Below are 21,630 nucleotides of genomic sequence, written 5' to 3' on the forward strand. Positions count from 1 at the left end.
GGAATGCTTTTTTCGTCGGACGCGATGCCCAGGGAGCCGTTGCTAGGACTCCTTAGCAACGAAAATACAGGCCTCGTGGGCCTGCGCTGCAGCTTTCGTGCGAAGGCTGGTGGCAGTTGTGAAGGTCGAGGCGGTTGGTGGGGTGGCTTCACGAGTCCCCACCCCCCAAAGAGGCAACGGCTGAAGGGGGGGGGGAGCGACAGAGCCCCTTCCTCGCAACGAGGTCGGGGGGTTTAAAATCTGGAAGCCTGTAATTTGAAGGAGGGAAGCTGTGGGTTGCTTCCTTCAGGACAAAGAGTGCGGTTCTGTGCATTCTTCCTCGGGAGTAAGCCAGGCTGAATGGAAGGAAGCATGCATAAGGGTTGCTGCTGCGTTTGCACGGCCGCAATGCGTTTGTGGGTTAAATTACACCCGAGATTTTCAAGGGCCAAGCAAGCTGTAGGGCTACCAAAGCAAAGGACGGAGTACGTGTGGGGTGTAGTGGTTAGAGCACCAGACTAAAATTCAAATCACTGTCACGAAGCTCACTAGGTACCTGGGATGGGGAGGGGAGGTCATTTGGACCTGTCTCACGGGGTTGTTGTGTGGGTAAAATGAAGGATGCTCTCCCATTTTTATCCTCACATAAACCCTGTGAAGGTGAGGCTGAGAGTGGCCGCTGGAGGAATAGCGAGGTTTAAAAACATGTTCTACATAATTAGTGCATGTTGATTTGTAAGTATGCCTTGCGTGGTACATTAAGAGAACACGCCTAGGCAGGTCAACACAGAATCCCACTCGGGTCTATTCAGTGGGGCTTACTCCCAGGGAAGTATTTTTAGGTCTTTGCAATTAGTTTCCCCTACATTATCAGTGCAGTCCTGATATGCAGAGTTACTTCGGTCTAAGCCTGTTGATTCCAATGATATTAGACTGGAGTAACTCTGCATAGGATTACACAGTGAATCTTGGCAAACTTCTCAGGTAAATTAGGCTGAGAGAGAGTGACTAGCTCAAGGTCATTCTGAGGTAAAAAAAAACCCTAAATAAATAATTCTTACTTTGTGAGTAAGCTCAAGTGAACTTCTGGGTAATTCCAGAGGGGTAGCTGGTGTTGGTCAGTTGCAGCAAAAATAAACAGAAGCCTTGTGATTCTTAAGGAAGTTTATGCTGGGATAAAATTTTGTTAGGCTTGCATGGTGCAGCAAGACTCATTGTTTATTTTTACATCTGGGTAAACGTACATACATTTGAGACGGAAAGAAACGGGGGTCTGGAAGCAGCTTCAATAGGGCATACGAACTATTCTCTCTTGATGCCTGCTATAGCAGATCTCATAGACTTGTGTTTTTAAACATAGGTAGGAGTGCGCAATCTCCCCAATTTAGCTGTACATTTTCATTCCCATCAAGTATGTTGTATGTGCATTATAATAAGAGGAATTAGATACTGTTACTGTGATTTAAATTTCTAGACAAATGAGGTTAATTAATTTATATCACTGCTTTTCTGCTCAATAAGGGCACCCAGAACACTGTGCACACACACAAAATATTACACCCTCCCCAACCAACTAAATCCTGTAACAGCAGTTAACTTATCAATAAAAGCAGAAGCTTTTTAATTGTGCCTGCGCTATTGCTAAATTGTACATTCTTATCCTTGTGCATGTTTAATATGAATGTATATTAACTTTATATTTTTGCTTAAAAGCAACAAAAAAAAACCTTTACATTCTAAAGGCTGTTTCTTACACTCATTTGGGATGTCATTATAGTGTAGAATTCCAGGTTGGGAAATTCCTGGAGATTTGGAGGTGGAGCTTGAAGAGGGGAGAGACCTCAGTGAAGTGCAATGCCATAGATTCCACCCTCCAAAGCAGCCATTTTCTCCAGGGGAATTGAATGTTAGTAACCCTACTCCCATGCAGTGTCTGACGTTTATGTTGAAAGTATATATCCCATGGCACAGCCCTTTGTATGGGAAAAGAGTGCATGAACTTGGTCTTAGATATGTTAGTGTTAATTGTATCTCTCTCTCTGGTGTTTTTCTGGCAGACGGTAATTCAATTCAATTCAATTCAATTCAATTCAATTCAATTCAATTCAATTCAATTCAATTCAATTCAATTCAAATACCTTTAATGGCATACAAGGCAGACAGTATATGACTCACAAATTTCAAAACTGATTAATTAAATGCTTTTTGTGCCCATGTTGCACATTATGCATTATTGTGGTGCATGGGGTATATTCTCAATTTACCACCAATCACCCCCACTCCTGCTCTGTAGCTGAGTTATTGTGTAAACCAGTAGGGGTTATACAGTGTCCCCACTAATCTCCTCCCCGTATCTGGTGGATCTTAACTAGGTCTTTATGATTGTAGGCCTAGAGGCTTATTGTTATTTATTAAATAAAGCTGGTAATAATGTACATTAATGTGTTTTTTGTTGTTTCAGAAAGCAAATGTGCCTTTGCATGTTTATAGAAAATGCAAAAACCTCCTAGCACCTTTGAGGAATTTTTACAGTCTCAAAACTTGGTAAGTAAATGTTAAAGAAAAATCCTAATAGTGAGGGAGATACAGGATAACAAATGGGGATGATAAAATGTTAATCAGGGAACTTACGTATGTAAATGCCAAGAAGACAGTCTGGATGAGGATTCTATTTCAGATCCTCAGGCAATGGAATGCAAGTACTGATCTGGTGAGGCATGCCTGAGGTTGGTTGTTGTGGATTTTCCGGGCTGTATAGCCGTGGTCTTGGCATTGTAGTTCCTGACGTTTCGCCAGCAGCTGTGGCTGGCATCTTCAGAGGTGTAGCACCAAAAGACCAAAAGGTGTAGCACCATGCCTGAAGTTATTTGACATTTTTCAAATGCAAGTTTAGATAGAAACTTGTACTTGTGTATACCCTTGAGGGAATACAGTGTCTCTCAAATTAAGCTGTCATGATATCAGTGGCATAGAATTTGTCTGATTTATTATGCAGTTGGAACTGTGATGGAGTGACCAAAGTACTAGTCTTGGGCCTGTGTTCAAACCCTTGCACAGCCATGAAGTTATCTCAGTGTGCCTTGTCATTTGCTCCTATGTGTTTCTTCACAAGTTGTGTAGCCCCAGTCTTCTGTTTTGTACCCCCTGTTATCTGTGTGGCTGAAACAAACATTCCTTACATTTTTAAAAAGTATTATTTAACATAATTGATGATTTTGTAACTTTCGGTAACTGTTTCTTACAGGATGATTGGCCGAGATACCCCTACTTTCCAGAAGTAGATCCTCGTCCTTTGATTGCTACATTAAGAAATGACTATTCCTTGGAGAACATTGCTAAGCATCTTTATGACAATGTTCCACTTTCGACTGAAAATCTCTCCAACGTGGAGGAGAGGGTGGAGGAATGTAAAATTAAAGTCCATGAACATGCTAAAAAAATAGTTCATTTGGAATGTAGTGAAGGGGGAAAAGACCAGTCTCCTCTGGAGCAAGGTATCTAATTATTGCTTTAGTTATTGGTAAGAAAGAACTAATTGATTGATTGATTAGATTTTTAGCCCACCCTCCCCACAAGCAGGCTCAGGGTGGGTTACAATCATAAATAAAGTACAATAGATAAAACCAATAAAATAACAATTCAGTGCAAACATGAATATCAGCATTTCATAGGTTTAAAGAGTGAAACTGACTATTTCACTCTTTAAACCTACTGTTATTTTTAAATGTCCAGTTTCTGGAAGAAAGCAGAAGGGATGTTATGCACTGTGTGTGTAACATTTAGAAGGAACGCACGAAGCTGCATTGTACTGAGTCAGATGCTGAGTTCTGTCAGATTCTGTGTTGTCTACTTTCTGCAGTAGAAAAGAGCAAGATTCCAGTAGTACCTATAAGACTAACAAAATTGATGGTAGGGTATGAGCTTTCGTGAGTCACAGCTCACCTCTTCAGAGCAGTGACTCACAAAGCTCATACCCTACCCTACCACAAATTTTGTGAGCCTTATAGGTGCTACTGAGCTCTTGCTCTTTTCTACTGCTACAGACAAATACAGCTACCTATCTTGATCCACCTCCTACCTGATTCTTTTAAGTGGAGATGCCATCATGCCAGGGGTTGGCCTTCTACACGCAAAGCAGATGCTCAGTCACTAAGCCATATCCCCTTCCAAACCTAAGAATCGTGTTAATTATATACATAGTGTATTTTCTGAACAGAGCTGTCTTGCAGTGGAATCGGTGACTTAGACTGGAGTATTTCTGGGTAGGATTGCACTGCAAATGACCTGATTATAAAAATTCTCTCTGTTTTGGGATTCTGTGTTGTCCCCCCTCCAGCAAGGACAATGTACACTGAAAAAGATAACTTGGGTATCCATCCAGTAAATAATGCTGATGTTAGCATGCATGATAGAAAATTAATTTCATCATGTTAATGCGGTTAGATGGTGCTTAAACACTGCTGGGTAACCACCATTGCCTCTGGGCTACGTTTAGACAAAATTTACTACACAAGCAAATAATAAGTTATAAGCCATCCTGCATCTAGTTAGCTGCCTGCATTGGTTAATATGCTGGATATTTTAAGCAGTCTCCACTGTTACCCTATTTGGAGGCCAGGGGATACTTGGCACTTACATAGAAATAAACCAGATGTGTCCTATTTGATGGAGTCAGTGGTGATCTGAAAACGAGACTCCAGAAGCATGGTCTGGCTCATACTAGGAGGGGGGAAAGTGTATCCTGAATGGCAAAAATTATTTCTAAAAGCAAGCTTACATACCACCTAAAGATGGCAAAACATTTCCCTTGTAATACTTGCAGGGGTGTTCTTTTAATGCTCAAGCAAAAAGGGTTTCATTTCCATCATTTTGCTCCACTCCCTGAAGTGCCTCTGCTTTCTTTTGAAATAATCGTTGGAACATTTTAGTTTAGGATTTACACCCGCAATCAGTTGTTAACCCTAATTATGTAATTAGAATGGTTCTATGGTCCAGATTTTCAGCTGTTTAAAAACACAATTAATTTAAGTTAGAGGCAAGGTACTGCATGTCAGCCACCAGTGTAGCCCATTTACCAAATATCGCGAGCAAACCATTTTCAGGGGCGGCATGTGCTTCTTTTTAGAGGTGCTTTTGTTTGTTTGTTTTTTAAACATAAGGCTGGGCTGAAATTTGAAGAGGAAAAACAGTGTGGTGGAGGGGGGCTCCTAAACTGACAGCCAGTGTGGTGTAGTGGCTAGAGATATAAACTAGGATCTGGGAATGATGGACTAGGATCTGGGAGACACCAGGTTCGATTCCTCACTCTGACGTGGAAGCTTGCTGGGTGATCTTGGGCCAGTCATATACTCTCAGCCTAACCTACTTCACAGGGTTGTTGTGAGGAAAAAGATGGAGGAGGGAGAATGATGTAAGCCACTTTAGGTCCCCACTGGGGAGAAAGGTGGGGAATAAATGAAGTAAAATAATTTTTTTTAAAAAACTCTTTCCCCTCAGACTCTCCACTCGTGCTCTAGTTATCCCTTCAAAGTGCGGTTCCAGATCCAGCAGCTACTTTGCATTAAAAATAAAATGTTTCTCTAATAGTAGTTCTGAAAGATTCCTGGACTATGCAAATTTGAAAAAAAAATAGAGGGGAAGGTGAGGCAAAATGCTGGATCTGGATCTTTTTGTTCTAAAATTGCAAATTAGGAATACATTTTAAATTTGTTGCATCCTTTTATTGTTCTCTTCAAGCTGTTGAGACTTCAGCTTCTGATTCGAAGGACTTTTCAGTGATGAAAAAGAAGAAAAAGAAGAAGAAGAAAGTGGAGGTAGTTTTATTTGTTGTTTAATGCACTCTCCTCCACATACACATATTCACTTTTAAATAATTAATTTATTAAAACCCACATGCCCCCCCCTACTTTAGTATGAACTGCTGTCAGCAAGTGGCCTGCCAAAACCTGGGGCGAATCCACTCTGGCTTCACACTCAATCAGCGTTACTTCCGGCTTCATCAGCCTGCATGTAAAATAGTGCTGAGAGGTGCTTAAGCCTCCCCCCCATGTGCCACTCCAGCAACTGAGGGTTTGGTTGATGCTACTCAGTGCCAACAATGTCTCGTCCCCATCCCACCCAGGTTGATAAATAACAACAACATTTGATTTATATACTGCCCTTCAGGGCAACTTAACACCCACTCAGAGCGGTTTACAACGTATGTTATTATTATCCCCACAACAAGTACCCTACGAGGTAGGTGGGGTTGAGAGAGCTCTGAGAGAGCTGTGACTAACCCAAGGTCACCCAGCTGGCTTCAAGCGGAAGAGTGAGGAATCAAACCCGGTTCTCCAGATTAGAGACCAGCCATTCTTAACCACTACACCAAACTGTAAAAGCCTAAAGTGTTGTGTTTCTGTGTGAGCAGAACTATGACCTGTCAAGAGCATTTACTTTACGCTGTGAAGGTGGAGAAGGGCTGCTGTGCTAAAGAATCAGATCCCACTGAAGGCTGTTTTCCTGAAAATAAGGGACTGCATCATTAGTTTCGCAGGAAAATAATAGAACTGGATGTCTTTACACCACTTGTTCAGTTGTTACTTTAGTTTGTTCTGCTTGAATTGAATTAAGTTCAGGCCAGAGATTCCCAAACCCATTGAGCCTGTGTCCTCCTTAGGAATTTTTTTTGGAAGTTATGTTTATTTTGTTAATAGAAATAAAAGCCCATAGAAAGGGCAGAAAACAAGAATAAAGAAAAAGTAGACAGTAACAGAACTTGGAACTTAGGAAAAAGAACAATAATACATATTTCATTTTCATTCTTCTCTACAATACTGATCTCTTTTAAAAACAAAATTAGTCTCTCCAAAATTTTCTTTTCCACTACTGCCTCCCTTCTACTTGTTTTATATTTCCCCATTATCTTCTTAATGATCAAAACCACAAATCATCAAATCACTAATCCTCATTTCATGCAGAAAGTCAATAAAGTGTTTCCAGTTAGCCAGAAAGATAGACCATGTTTTGTCTCTGATCAAAGCTGTAAGTTTCGCCATCTCCGCTAACTCTGTCATTTTCATAGTCCAGTCCTTTATTCAAGGTAATTCCTTATTTTTCCATTTCTGTGCATACAACAGCCTAGGCTCCCTAGGAATTTGTGAGAGAGGGTAATGAGTGCCACCACAAAATGGTTGCTGTGGAACCTGAACTCACAAAATGGGTGTCACAAGACCACAAAATGGCTGCCAAAGGAGCTGGGACCATTCATAAACAGCTGTCATGGGGTGGTTATAGGGGACTAATACAAAAAAATGCTGGAAGTTCCAAGCTAAGCATCTTGCTGTGATAGGGGCAGCTGTTTCTGAATGGATGTTCCCTGCACACCCTAAGATGATGCCTTTAGGGGTCTTGTGGATACCTCCTGCTCCAGTGAGGTGGAAGAAAGTCAAGATAAGCTCTTTGCTTGGGGGAAAAGGCACTTTGGAGAAGATGCAACTGGGCTACAGCAGGCACATCAGTGGGTTTCACTGGTGCCTGTAAATATGACACTGGGAATCTTTGATATCGGTTGTTGGAAAAATGGACGGCATATTTATGTTGCCAAAGTACACTGGTTTTGCATTCAGTCCTCCTTGAAGAGGACTGTCAAGGAGCAGGAAAAATAATTCAGAGGTATAAATTGACAGTTTAAATGTATCCAAAGGTTCTGGAAATGGGCAACAATCACACTTCCCAAAGTATTCAGTCCAAACACTTCTTTTTAATGACCCAGACTCAGTTGGCATAATGTGTCCATTGTAAAAATTGTTATTTTTTGGCATTTAATGCCTTAATGTATTTCAGTGAAGGCACTGAACAGATACTTGACTCTGCGCTAAGGACTCTGACAGTTAAGGATTCTCTCATCCTACCTGCAGTAAAACAAATCCCCATGTGTGAGATTGTAGTTTTTATAAGCCCACACAGGTAAAGCTGCCTAGACATAACCTACCTTTTGTATTGTAGATCGCAGTTTTAATTTTGCATGATATCTTTTCATTATATGTTTTCAGCTGTTAGCATCTTTGTCCTCAATGTAGTCAGCAAGGAAGACATGTTACATGTGTATTTTCTACTGTACAGTGTTTTTATCATAATTTTTCAATGCCATTCTTTAAATGTATTTCAGTTTGCTGCAGATACTGCGCAAGATTCAAGGTGTAAAAAAGTAGAGGTAATTTTATATGATTTAATGTTACAAAATATGGGCTGGCCCAAGGCACCCACCCTGACTTCGATAGCCCAGGCTAGCCCAAACTTGTCAGATCTCGGAAGCAGGACTAGCTATGGTCAGTGTTTGAATGGGAGACCACCAAGAAAATCCAGGGTTGCTATGCAGAAACAGGCAATGGCAAACCAACTCTGAACGTCTCTTGCCTTGAAAATCTTACGTGGTTGCCATAAGTCAGCTGCGATTTAATGGCACTGCACACACATGCAAAGACAAGGTACACTATGTGAACCATAGCATGGTGTCTCTGCCCACCAATTCAATGTACAGAAAAGTGAGGAGTCAATAAATAATATATTAACAGATATATTTAATAATATATATCTTTAATATATATCCTTCCTAGAGAAGAAATATAATTCCCTCTAATTTGGTTCTTCTGGTGCCCTATGTAACCACCTAGGTTACCTATATAGCCGAACTGACCCTGGGCATAAGAGAAAAGGTTCTCATCCAAAGCATAGATAATAGTGTTAAGCTACAAAATCCAGTTTAGACAAAATCATATAGAATTCTAAGTTGATCTGTGAACGCAGCTTGCTATTTATCCAGGAAATAATTTCAAAGTATAGGATACCCTACCATATTTTAGACTGTGCAGGTGCTATTTCATAGGCAATAATACATTAACTGTAAAACGGTTTCTTGTGCTCCAGAGCAAGGTGAGAATAACTGTGCCGATGCTTCCCCCACCCTTTTAAAAATAAAACGGGGCAATGACTTTGCTGTTGTCTGATGTGATTCTGCTGGCCTGGCAAGCTGCTTATTGCAGTCAACCCAGACAGAAATAGATCAGCAAGTAAAGAGAGCTAGCTAGAAGGAGGGCTCTGACGATCGTGGATCATTACTGAATACAGGACAGGATCAACATCTGAACCCCGTTGCTGCCACACAGGAAGGTGCATATGTCATGCTTTAGACAATGTGTGTGCGTACATGCGCGCTTTCCAGTTAGGTCATCCGCGGCCAATTGCATTGTTTATTGGTTAGCTTATGGTGTCTGATTGAATTGTTTTCTGTATTTTGTAATCTGCCGTGAGTCTCAGCAAGAAAGGTGGGCAATGAATGAAGCAAAATAAAGTTAAAATAAGTAAAATAAATGGAGAAGTGTTGAAGAGTGACCCCGTAGAAAAATGAGGCTATGACAGCCAAACACCCAACTCTGGCCAATGTATTGGACTCCATCTTATGGGCCCATTAATACACCTTATTTTGTTGATTCTTTATCCCCTTTCTTTATCCCATCTATCCCACACACCCTTTTGGGGGGGATCCAGCTTGGTTCATTACATTATTTTCTGTTGTCTGTCCTCATTCCTCATTACAATATTCATATATCCTACATCTCCATCAACCCAAAATGAATTTATAGTCACCCAGTTAAAATAAACGCACTAAAAATATTCCCTACATATTTTGTTTTACCTTGTTATTCTCTCTCTTTGCTTTCCACCTTTTATGCTACCATGTAAGAGCTCAGAGCAACTTACTTGGTTCTTCTCTCCCCATTTTATCCTCCAAGACCCTGTGAGGTAGGTTGTGCTGAGAAAGAGCATCTGCCCATAGCCAGAGTGAGTTCCATGGCAGAGTGGGGGTTAGAGTGGACCTGGGTCTTCTGTTCTCATTTGACATTCTTTTGACACTGGCACTCATTTACTATGAATTGCTCACTCTCCCTAGGTATACTAACTTCACAGGTAATGATATCTGTCTGAAATATCCATTAATTCATCAACTTACTGTATTTGGCACTTCTGCCTTACAGCATAAGGTCTAAAATAAGTAATTAGAAGGACAGTCATTCAAGTGAATGTCTGTTTCTCTTTAGAATTACAACTTCCCTGGTTTCCAGTCGCATCATCTTACAAACCTACCACGTCAACTGGAAGCTGTACAACTTTGGGATTCTATTGTAAAAGTCCAAACTTTCAAGGTATAGACTTCTCTAGCTTAGCTTATGTGGCAAAAATTGCTGATCTAAAATATTGCAATGATTTTGGAAGATTGATTTCCATGGCAACTATGCATTTAATAACTGCTCTTTTGTTTTAATTTGTATGCATTTTTGTTTTTATAGTGTACTTCAAGGAGGTTTGAAAAATGTAGAAATGAATTTTTTTTCTGTATTTTCACTTTAGCAGACTGACTTCAGAGGGATTTCCAGTATTTTTTCCCCTTCTTTCTTACATTGCTGATTATTTGATTGTTTACCAGGTAGTATACAGACAGCAAATTTTCAGAGACTTTGAAGTGGTATTGCTAAACTGATATTGTTCATAATACATGCATTCTTTATTTCTGTCCATTATTTCTTTGGCCAACCTAGTTTTGCAGGCTTTGGTGGTGCCTCACATAGTACCTTAGAAAAGCTGAAAATAGTTGGGGATGTTTCCCAAATTTTGCTTCAGCTGAATTTCTTCCTTAGTTTTGGAGTTCCAAGTAACCTAATCTTTATTTCTGAAGTGGAACTAATGTGTTAAAAAACCTCTGTTGTTTTGTTCTTTTATTTTCCGAATATTGTACAGGCTTTTCTGTTCCTCTGTATATTTTCTCTTTTTCTATGTTATCTGTAGACATGTGTGATAAAACACTGCAATAAAACATTCTTGGTGTGAATGTACATAAAGCTGTCAGGATTCTTTTTGTCTAGTGATTTTCCAGTGTGCAAGAGCAAAAATTCACCCCAGTAAAACACCATGCAAAAAGAATCTTGACTTGGTTTGCTTTTGCTTATTTTTGCAGCGCAGTATGGGATAATCTCCTGCTTTGCTGCATCCATTTAATGAGAGTTATTCTGATTTTTTAATGAATTCGCTCTATTTTATATCTTATTGTCTATAGAATGTTTTATAATAAAACTTTAAAAAAAAACTGATATGAAGTGGAAAGGACATAGGCTGTAGCCCAGATAATGGTTCAGATATAATCAGAGACAAAACACTCAGATTCCTTCTTCCACTCTACTTCCTATTTGCACTCCTGTATATTACTGCCCTTTTACTCAAGTTCATTCAGGATTTGATAACATTAGAGATTAATCCTTGGAACATCTTTATTCAGTTAACTGCCTCATATGCAATGAATTAAACTTCTTCTGTTTAGCAGACACATTAAAATAGCGGGTCTGAAAGCACCAGGAAAAGATACCCTTGTTCCTGCCAATTTTTCGGATTTTGGGGTGGCGGTGGGAATCACAAGATAAGATCTAACCTTTTTTCAGAATTTAATCATTTTCTAGAATGGACTCAACTTCTCCAAAAGAAAAGGGGGCTGTGACTGATTTTAAAAATGCCATGTGAAACATCTGTAATCACAAGTAGTGCTCTGTGATATACTAGCTCTATGCTCATGATGACTGCCGTGTCTTTAAATGCCATGCTCAGTGACTGCAGTAGCAATTGCCTGCTTATAGTATGTAGTGAAATTGTATCTCATCTCCCTTCTTTCCTTCCCTCTGCACCCCAATAAAAAAACCCAGGGCTCTGGAGGTTCTAGTGCTGCCATTCTCACCAATCTGCGGATTGGGGCCCATGGCCACTAAATTGGAGTAGTAGTAGTACTTTGACAGAGCAATCCAGAGCAATCCTAAGTAGAATCCTACTCCAGTCTGTTCCGTGGGGCTGTCTCCCACAAAAGTGTTCTTAGGGTTACGCCATAACAATCCTAACATTGGTTTAGAAGGGTGTAGCTCTGCTTAAGATCATACTGTTAATGCTTACCCAGGGCTTTTTTTCAGCTGGAACGCGGTGGAATGGAGTTCCAGAGCCTCTTGAAAATGGTCCCATGGCTGGTGCGCCACTGGCGCAGAGGTCAATCTAAACTCCCCTCTGTCGAGATCAGGGGGCAGGGCCACCAGCTATGGGACCAGTTTCTCCAAGGGCAACCCACTGAGTTCCACCACCTCTTTTCCCAGAAAAAAGCCCTGTGCTTACCTAAAAAGGCAGTGTTGAGCTTTAGAACATTCCCTCCCCTTTCCCCTGTTACATTTTTCCATTTGTATTTTTTGAAGCAGTGGTTCAATGTTAGTTAAAGATAATAATTGCAAATTTGTAAGCATGATGTAATTTATGGACTCCCTTTTTTCCTCCCTGGAATTCACACACTTTGACAAAGTGTCAGGTTTATTTATTGTAGTAACTGTTAATTTCCTGCCATTTCCTCAGGGCCAAGTAGTGTCAAGTACAACAAGACCTAGACTGCATTTGGGGGAGGTGTTTGGGAGGGGAAACCTGATGGTTTGCAGTCGTTGCATTTCAATTATGTGGGTTACTTTTTGTCTAAAAGGCAACCTTCTTATAGAATTCTGTGCCAGTTTTTTTACTTGTATAAATAATATTTTGGAATCCAGAAATTATTTAGGACATTTTAAAGAAAAATCCCACTGAAAGCTGGTAGTGCAACGTTAACAATCAAAAGCAATTTTTAATCTTATTAAATAAGTGCTATGATTACAGAGCATAAAGTGATAGCTTGCTGTTTGAGAAATGGAGTATTGACTCAAACATTTATTTGAGGTCATGGAGAGGGGAGGTTATATGAGGTTACAGCTGTGAAGTTGACAAGTATCCTAGTAGACCAGTACTAAAGCCTTTAATATTCAATTTATCTTTCAACGTTCAAGCTCTTTGTTTCATGGCTGCAAAAATAATATTCCATAATGAGCAGAGAGGTACAACAGTGTAATGGTGACAGAAATACAAATTTTATACATGTCTTATTACACAAAAAATGATGACCAAAAAACTCAGAAACAGAAGTTCTTAGTAGTAGTAACATAGATGAGGAATCACATCTGTCATGTTTTCAAATAGATTCCTTCTTTCTTATTTCATTATGCATATATGTCTGTTTTTCATGTTTCAGCAGGGACTTAATTTAAAAATTTTGAAGAAATTGTTTCTTTCAGAAGCATCTGTTGCCCTTTTACAGGATTGCTTTTGGTGGTGGTTTCTTCAGAAGTTCAAGGTATGAAGAAATTAAGCCTTATGTTTCTCCCAGGTTTTTTAAAAAATGTAGTTATGTAAAGGTTCCTTTTATTGAACAAGAGTGAATCTCAGTTTGTGTAGATGAACTTTAGTGCTAAACTAACTGAGGTACACCCAGAGAGGGAAACACAAAGTAACTTGCATTGTGTTATGAGAAAGAATGGCTAACACTAATTCATGAGCTAACTACAACATATTAAGGAGTTTACATTTGATACCTGCAATGTTTCTCATGTAATATATTTAATTTGGATTTTATTTCTGCTTGCTCATGTGGGGTTTTTAAAATTGTTATTGTGAGTTTAAATGCAGGCCTCTAAGGAAAGAGGGAGGTGGGCTGGATGGGTGAATGGAGTCTGCTCGGAATAGCCGCTCGCTGTACCTGAGGGGAAGGAATGAACTGCTGTTTTTAGTCAGTGCTGAGAGAAGAAGATTTCAGTCAGCCTTTGATTATCTCAGAGAGAGAGTCCTTTCTAGTTAAGACAGGCAAACTGTGTGGAGGCTGAGAGAAAGATAACCAACCAGGAGATTGTGGTTAAGTCAGTCTTTGCGTGTCTCAGAGAAAGGATTTTGGCTAAAGCAGGCAAACTGTATATGTACCTGGGTCAGTTTAAGTATATCTGAGAGACAGTATATATCCATTGAGGTCAGGCAAGCTGTGTGTAAAGGCCTGAATGAATCTGTCTGTGTGAAGAGAGTATAGTCTGCTAGTGATGATCTGTGAGGAAAATTAGGCCGGGGACTAAGCCGGTGAAATACTTCGGTGGCAGTGAAAACCTTTTGAGGGAGTCAGGGAAGCAGCAATATAAAGGTCACACAAACACAAAAGGGAAGGTGTTTTCAAGGTAAAAGCTTGGGTAAAGAGAACACCTGAAGCTCTATGTGAGTGGAAATAAAAAGACTGTTGGTTGTGTGACCAGAGACCTCCTAAGGTTTAAGTTTAAGGTAAAGTAAGGAGGAGCTGGATTAAAGGTCTAAAGGCAAACATTTAAAAATGATTGTATCAAACTAAGCAAACCATTACACACCCAATTGCCTTTGCTATAACCTTTGCACAATGTCTGGATGTTTTGTCCATGGGGCTCGAACTGGGAGTAAAAAAAAATCTATTCTTGCTAGAATGGTCATTTGCACTACAAATGAGTCTTCCTTAATTTTTCTGCCTATGAGAAACAATTGGTATGAGAGAAAATCAAAGAGTCTTTTGACTATCAACTGTCCAACACAGCAAAGGTAACAGCAGGGGCAGAAGGTTTGGAAGAGAATGCGATCCCATATAAAGACTGTGTCTGCACTTGCTATCTGAATTCTGTTGAGCATCTAGGCCATGTGGTCTTTTATTGCCCAAGATTTGCATTAGAACGCAAAAGATATCTTGGAAATATTTTATTACAATATCCTGGGAGAGGAGATAATGACAGACTAATTATATTACGTGTCGACAAAAGTAAATGGATAATAATGCAAATGGCAAAGTTTGTTGCCTTACCAAAACCACCCACTGTTATTGTGGCTGATGGATAAATCTATGTATTTTGTCGACTATCTGACTGAATTGCTTGAATTGATGTTGGTTTTAACTTAATTATTTGTTGTGATTCTATTGATTGTCTTTAAACTGTAAGGTTTACTAGAGTTTTTATTGTTTTTGTGATTGTTGCATTATAACTTTGATGTTGTTGGTGCTCGGGTCATTTTGTAGAAAAAGAGCTGGAGGGACTCATTAGCATAACTCATTAGCATATGCCATGCCCCTTGACAGCACCAGAAGTGTGTCATTAGCATAACTGATTTGCGTGTGCCACACCCCCTGACATCACCTATCCTGACTGTTTTGGACCCAATCCTGGCCATTCAGGGTCGAAATTGGGCCCAAAATGGCAAAAAGGGGCTGAAAATGGCTGAAAAGGGACCCAAAATGGTCACGACTGGGCCACTGCTGAGTGGAAGAGTGATCCATCACCCGTCAGAGGCCTGATCCGGGCCGTTTCGGCCCCAATCCAGGCCGAAACAGACCCAAAATGGCTGAGAGTCAGGTGGGCGGGGCCACCTGTCATGTGACCTCTTTGGGGAACTGCTGGAACTGCATTCCTGCACGTTCCCCCTCAAAATTAGCCCTGTTGGTGCTAATTGCTAAGGCTGTGAGCTAATGTATAAAGTTTATATGATGAAAGGTTTCGAAGGGATGCAAGATTCCGTGAAAACTTCGCTTTTTCACCTTCATGAGGTCCTCCTCTTACCTAGCCTGCAAAAAGCCTACAAAAACACAAATATGACCCTCCTCCCTCCATCTCATGCTGGTCCAAACTTTATTCTAGGTACCTGTTTATTTGTATATTTAAAATATTTACAGCCTTTCAGTCTCCTGCATCAGGGTGAAATCAGGGTGGTTTTTATGACAAAAAAAACCAAGCATGATTTTTAGACAAACACAGTAGAGGTAGGAGGGCATACGGCATCGTTCACCTTCCCTCATAGATGTTGTAAAGGTCTTGTGGCTTCAGTGAATGATGCTGGCTTAATTTGGTTGCCCGCTTCACCAAAGGACTGGCTGCGAGTCTTGATGGCAGTGCCCCAATGAGGCATTGGCCTTAGTTCCTGCTAATGTAGCTGGGCCTCAAGCGACAAACTGAGTCCTTTGGCCCGTGTTTCTGGCAAACAAGGCTTTTGAAAGCACTCTTTTGCTTAATTGGAGTGTCAAAGTATGACCATGCAACACACAAAACAGGAATTCTAACCATACTTTTCCCTGATTATTTCAAGCCCAATCAAGAACAACAGGATCATCTTTTTGACCGAATATCAGACAGTTTTGTGGCACTTCTGATGAGTACTCCCAATTATATAAAAGATCCTTTCTTTCAGGTAATGGCATGCCTAATGATCTATACTTTGCGCCTTACTGGGGGTCCAGTTTTCCTTACCCTGTTTTCTGATAAGTGAACAAAAGAATATAATCACTATGAAGTCTGTTAATGTTACCTGTCACCTGTGATATCCTCTCTCTGCTGGAGTGTTGTGCCTTCTGGTCCTTTTCCTGCCTCTGTTTGTTCTGCTGTGAGTGACTGTTATGAGGACCTGTGTGGATTCTGCCAAACTGCACTTTCCTGCTAATGTGAAGTTGGACCCACACACACACACACACACACACCCCGGCATATCATCATACTTCTGTTTTCCTATTCCTCTTCATTGGGTGCCGTGGAAGTGGGGGGAGAGGGAAATTCAACTATAATTAAGTTGCACATCTTTGTTTTCCAGCTGCACATTACCGTGGGAATATGGTTCAGCAGAACACCAACATCTTCCCATAATGCATAGTTTGGACTTTGTATTGTATGGTCTCATACAGTTGCCCACATCCAAATCACCTTGGATGATGTACTAGTTTGGTCTTTTGGTCTACTGTTCATGTTAGTTGATAGAATTTTCCTCTTGGATACTGTCCCTGTTTACTAATTAACCTGACAGATTGCACATTGTTTTGCCAAGGTGCTAAGCTACCGTGATTTCTGGCTACTTTGGCAGAGCTGGTACTCCCCCCCTCCCATGATGATTCAAATGTGTTTAAATTTTCTGAGTTCATTGTTTATTTTATTTGCTTTTTATATGTAGTCTCTGCCAACTTTTGCAATGTTTTTGCAATGCATAAATTAAGCTTAATTCATATTTTGGCAGGTGTATCCTGACTGCTTGTCGCAAGCCATCTATCTTACTTTTTGCGAAGCTTTCCCGAATTCTCATTTTGGTGATGAGTTTAAAGATGAACTAATGGATTTAATTTTCCAGTGGATAAGAGGTACTGTAGTGCATGTTTTTCTTTTGAAAAATCCTTGCTATTAAGACATTTCAGAAAGAGCTTTTCTTCGTATGTTCTCATCCATCCGATATTTGCTATCTTACCATCAGTTTGGTATAGTGGTTAAGAGTGGCAGGACTCTAATCTAGAGAACCGGGTTTGATTTCCCACTCTTCCACTTGAAGCCAGCTGGGTGACCTTGGGTCAGTCACAGCCCTCTCAGAGCTCTCTCAGCTCTACCCACCTCACAGGGTGATTGTCGTGAGGATAATAATAACATACTTCGTAAACTGCTCTGAGCGGGCATTAAGTTGCCCTGAAGGGCAGTATATAAATAAAACGTTGTTGTTATAGTTTCCCACCCCCCTCTGCCCTTCCTCTAAAGAGCTCAAGGCAACACTCATGGTTTTCTTCTCTTCCATTTCATACCAAACAACCTTAAGAGAGAGTGATTGGTGCTTGGTCATCCAGAGAGCTTCGTGACAGATTAGGGATTTGAACCCAGGTCTCTCCAGTTGTAGTCTGACAAGGACTGTTGCTCAGTGGGAGAACATCTTCCTGGCATGCAGAAGGTCTCAGGTTCAGTCCCTGGCACCTCCATTTAAAAAGATCAGGTTGTAGGTGATGTGAAAGAGCTCTGACAGAGACCCTGGAGATCCGCTGCCAGTCTGAACAGACAGTACTGACCTTGATGTGCCAATGGCCTGATTCAGTATGGCAGCTTCATGTGATCATATGTACTCTAGCCAGTACGCTACACAGTGTTAAAAGAACACTTAAAGCCTGCACTGTTTCTCTTTCCATGTTCTCCCTAGAGTAGTGGCAATCTGCTGATGTCAGCACCTTTCCATTGAACTCGGGGGGGGGGGGAGGTAGAGAAAAGCCTCTTCTACTTCCCCCAGCCAATCTCTTCAAGTGATGCTTTCAAAAGCATAACGGTACCCAAGACCACATCAAAACTATCAGAGTGCAGTGTGCCCAATCAGGGAAAATATCTAAATAGCAGTACAGAGAATCTGCAATTACTAGAATTCTCTCCTCCATAAGATATATTTGCTCCACTATTTTTTGTCTTCAGAGGAACAGTTAAGACAATTTTGCTTTTAGCGGGCTTTTAGCTTGAGTTACAGTTGATTTTAACAGTGCTGAGTTTGTATCTTTGCTTTCTAAAGCTCTGCTGGTTTATTTATCAGTTTGCTAAACACTTTGTGTATGTTGATGTTTATTGCAATGTCTGTTAAATAAGCTATGTATAATAAGTTTAGAGAGTCTTACAATATTTTTAACAAAAATGTTTCAAATAAATGTAATGAAATAGGGTAAAGTGAATGAAACCAGAAGACAACAAAATACTCCTTTTTCAAAATAGCCATCAAAAATCTCCAGATGGAGACTAATGAATGTTAGAAGGACAGGATAGGTAGCCATGTTAGTCTGTCTGTAGCAGACTCCTGCTCTTTTCTACTGCTTAGAAGGACAGTAAATGAAATATACCTCCAGCACACTAACAAAGCAGCCCCTTCAGTCCAAAAAAATATTGTACTGGGACGGGGAGTAGGAAAGCGAGGAAAGCAATGAAGAAGTCAAAAGTCCTCGTCAGGTTTGTTTTTTTCAGCAGTTTCTGCTTTGCAGGTTTCAAACCACAGAAATGTGCTTGGAAGAAATGGAATTTATGGTGCTTGGAAAAGCCAGTGAATTGCATCCCCAAAAGAGATTCCGTTTGTCTGTCAGTGTTCAATCTTTTCCCTAAAGAAAGGTCAAAGTCTTGTAAGTACCCGATAAACATGAGCTATCAAATGCTTTTTTGTATATAGCCTAGTGCAGTTATGTTGACAATGACAAACTTTTAAAGACCATCATGTAGATCAAAGTGGATTAATCTTATTTATGCCTCAGATTTATCCATTTGACATATATAATCCCACAGATGGTAGCTTTGCCCCATTGGCCCCTCAGCCAAGCACATACACCATATGGTATAAATACATAATTTGACAACTGATGAATCCGTATGGAAGAGCTAATGCTGTGCATGAATACTTGCCTGTGGTTATGTCTGGGAAGCAATATTGACTAATGATGACGAAGACTGCCTTGATTTATTCAGCAGAGAGCTGCCCTTGAAGACAGTTAAGAACTTCATGTGGTACATAATGCATTGGTCCTGTTCTTAGTAACCCAGTATCTTCATTGGCTGTCTCTCTTGCACATTTCAAGGTGCTAGTTTTTAATCTTTAAAATTGAAACAATTTGAATCCCCTGTACTTTGTAGATACCACTTTCCCATACCTCTGTCTTGGTCCAACACCAGAATGATTCAGCATTGACTCATACATTGTTCCTCCTTTTCGCACAATCAGATTCCATCCTGTACTTCTTGGTCCTTGGCAAGCTATAATTTTTGCATTTATATGGTTTGCCAGAGAAACAGAATTGGAAATCCAGTCACTGTGGTTTTTTCCGTACTTCTGAACTGAGCTATTGTGATTTCTCAGATCCACGGAAATTATCTCTGTTTTTCCATCTATGTGCCTTTAGATAATGAAAATGTGTGGAATGATGTTCTATGAAATATCCTTTCCTGAATACTTGCCTTTGACTGTTTCTAAGCTGGTGTGATCTTATTTTTTAATCTGACAAACTATATTAACTTCTTACATGAAGTATGGAAACTAGTGATGTCGAAGAAGTTTTGGGGAACTGATACCTAGAATGTGTTACAAGTGTTTAAGAATAGATTTTCATCATCAATCTTTGAGCATTTACGTGCAGGTATCTCTAAACATTGGTGAGAACATTAAACTCTAGGTCATAAATCTATGGTTTACATACATGTCTACTATGACATTCCCTCCTCCTCTTTCCCTCTTCTTTCTCCTTAAGCAGCAGAAATGGCACCAGAGGCGTTTTTAAAATTCAAAAGTGACGACTATTTGTTTTAGAGGGGTAAAGTCAGGTGAAATCAAGGGTTGAAAATTTCTGAGGTAATTCAACATAGAAATCTCTGAGGTAAAACCAGTACATGCACGGATTTTAGTTCTTATGGTATTCACAGATACTTAAATTCTTATATTTAGAGGCTTTTGTTCCTGTGCTTTCCCCAAACAGTCTAGTATAATTTCTTTTAGGATTCTCTTTCTCTTTTGGGTTTAATAATGATGGTTCCCACTTTTTAGTACCCCAGTCCCCTTCTCTTCAAACACCAGTGTTTTCCTTCATTTTTTAACTCAATCTGATGATCTCTACAGGCAGTTTCCAACCACGCCTGATCAGGAACTCTTTACTCTCCAGAGCTACCTCCCTATTTGACTGGAAAGGAAAATCTCCTCTCCTTAGAAGATCTACTCCTTTCTTTGGCCCAAATGGGAGTCTGCACCTACTTCCAAAACTTCTTTGCCAACTTTCCCCCAGTTCTCCTGTTGGTGTTCAATTGTTCTTAGTTAGAACTCTGTCCCAAATTGTCAGCACTTGATTCCTCTCAGCTGGGGATGAAAATACACCCTCCTCTTTTCAGCTCATGCTACCCAATCAGATTCCTTGGAGTAGCTGGTCACTCAAAGCTCTCCGTGTCTGTGAGGGAACCCTTAACAGTCCTTCAGTTTGTACAGCACTTCCAGGCTTTTAAAAAGTGCAGTCCCTTGCACCTACTAGTGGAGTTTAATGAATAATTTTTTTACCATTAGTTGTATCAGAATATGAGCAGCCTATTCAAATCTAGTGAGGCAAAAAACAACTTAGTGAGTGGCGATGAATGAATTCCAGAGCTGTCTGTTTCCAGAACCTTTAAGAGGGCTTTTGCTTAGGTGATAACCCATATGTTTGCTGAATGTTACACTTACTAACAGTACAGTAATATGCCAAACATTGCTTCAAAGGTCAGGTATCCTTATATCCTACCCAAGCATAAGGTGGAAATAATTGCCATCTGATGTTTAGAGTAAATACATCCTCGTTTGAAAGATCTGGGCTCCAGAAAGAAATACCTTGTGAAAAATTGAAACATTTTCTTGATTATGTCCTAAATTCTTCATTCAGAAAGTTGAACTTAAAATAATTGTTTACACATTCTTATGCTAGCACTTTTGACCTTTTATTTTTAATTCACCTCACTCTCTTTATCCAGAAAATTCTTAAGGAAACCTTTTGTGGATTCTCAAGTGTTATCCTATGTCTTGTTTTTTTCACATTAATATGCCCGAAATAATCATCATTAACATTGTGGGCAAAGGATAAACTGGTAGCAGAGAGTTAATATCTACCTTCCAAACAAAATTGGAGACCATCTCCCTTAATAGGACTGGAATGAAGCTGTTATAGAATTTCAGTTCCTGGAATGTTTCACGATTTACAGGCTAGCTTACCCTCAGCCAGTTTATTATTAGATTATTTTCCAGGATGTAGCTTTAATGCTTGTTTTTCTTGGGAATTTTTGTTGCAGCATTTTCAGCTTTATTATGAGATGCATATTTTCTACAATTCCTTGGTCTTAGCGCGGGATGTTTTTTGAAAGCACTGGAAGAACTTTATCAGGCTTAAACATTTTTGTGTAACTCTTTGAAAATGCACATTCTGGAGTTTTTAACGTGTCAGTTTATTCTGATAAAGGATCCTGCTAT

General features: G+C 40.0%; 1 protein-coding gene across 2 annotated transcripts in view; it reads left to right on the plus strand.

The window, feature by feature from the left end:
- Positions 1 to 118: 118 nt before the first annotated feature.
- The window catches only part of FAM227B (family with sequence similarity 227 member B), a 106,176-nt gene continuing 84,664 nt past the window's right edge, over positions 119 to 21,630 (plus strand). Inside the window, exons 1-10 of one of the 2 annotated variants that reach the window (XM_055002700.1) lie at positions 119 to 223; positions 2,441 to 2,523; positions 3,224 to 3,473; positions 5,716 to 5,792; positions 8,129 to 8,173; positions 10,059 to 10,163; positions 13,094 to 13,195; positions 15,979 to 16,080; positions 16,894 to 17,014; positions 18,647 to 18,781. In XM_055002700.1, coding sequence (XP_054858675.1) covers positions 2,473 to 2,523; positions 3,224 to 3,473; positions 5,716 to 5,792; positions 8,129 to 8,173; positions 10,059 to 10,163; positions 13,094 to 13,195; positions 15,979 to 16,080; positions 16,894 to 17,014; positions 18,647 to 18,781 — 988 coding nt within the window. In that variant the 5' untranslated portion in view covers positions 119 to 223; positions 2,441 to 2,472. The remainder of the gene's footprint in view (positions 224 to 2,440; positions 2,524 to 3,223; positions 3,474 to 5,715; positions 5,793 to 8,128; positions 8,174 to 10,058; positions 10,164 to 13,093; positions 13,196 to 15,978; positions 16,081 to 16,893; positions 17,015 to 18,646; positions 18,782 to 21,630) is intronic. The other variant, XM_055002701.1, reaches the window with a different exon arrangement.

Source organism: Eublepharis macularius, chromosome 18 (genome assembly GCF_028583425.1).
Source record: "Eublepharis macularius isolate TG4126 chromosome 18, MPM_Emac_v1.0, whole genome shotgun sequence".
In the NCBI taxonomy this organism is placed as follows: Eukaryota; Metazoa; Chordata; class Lepidosauria; order Squamata; family Eublepharidae; genus Eublepharis; species Eublepharis macularius.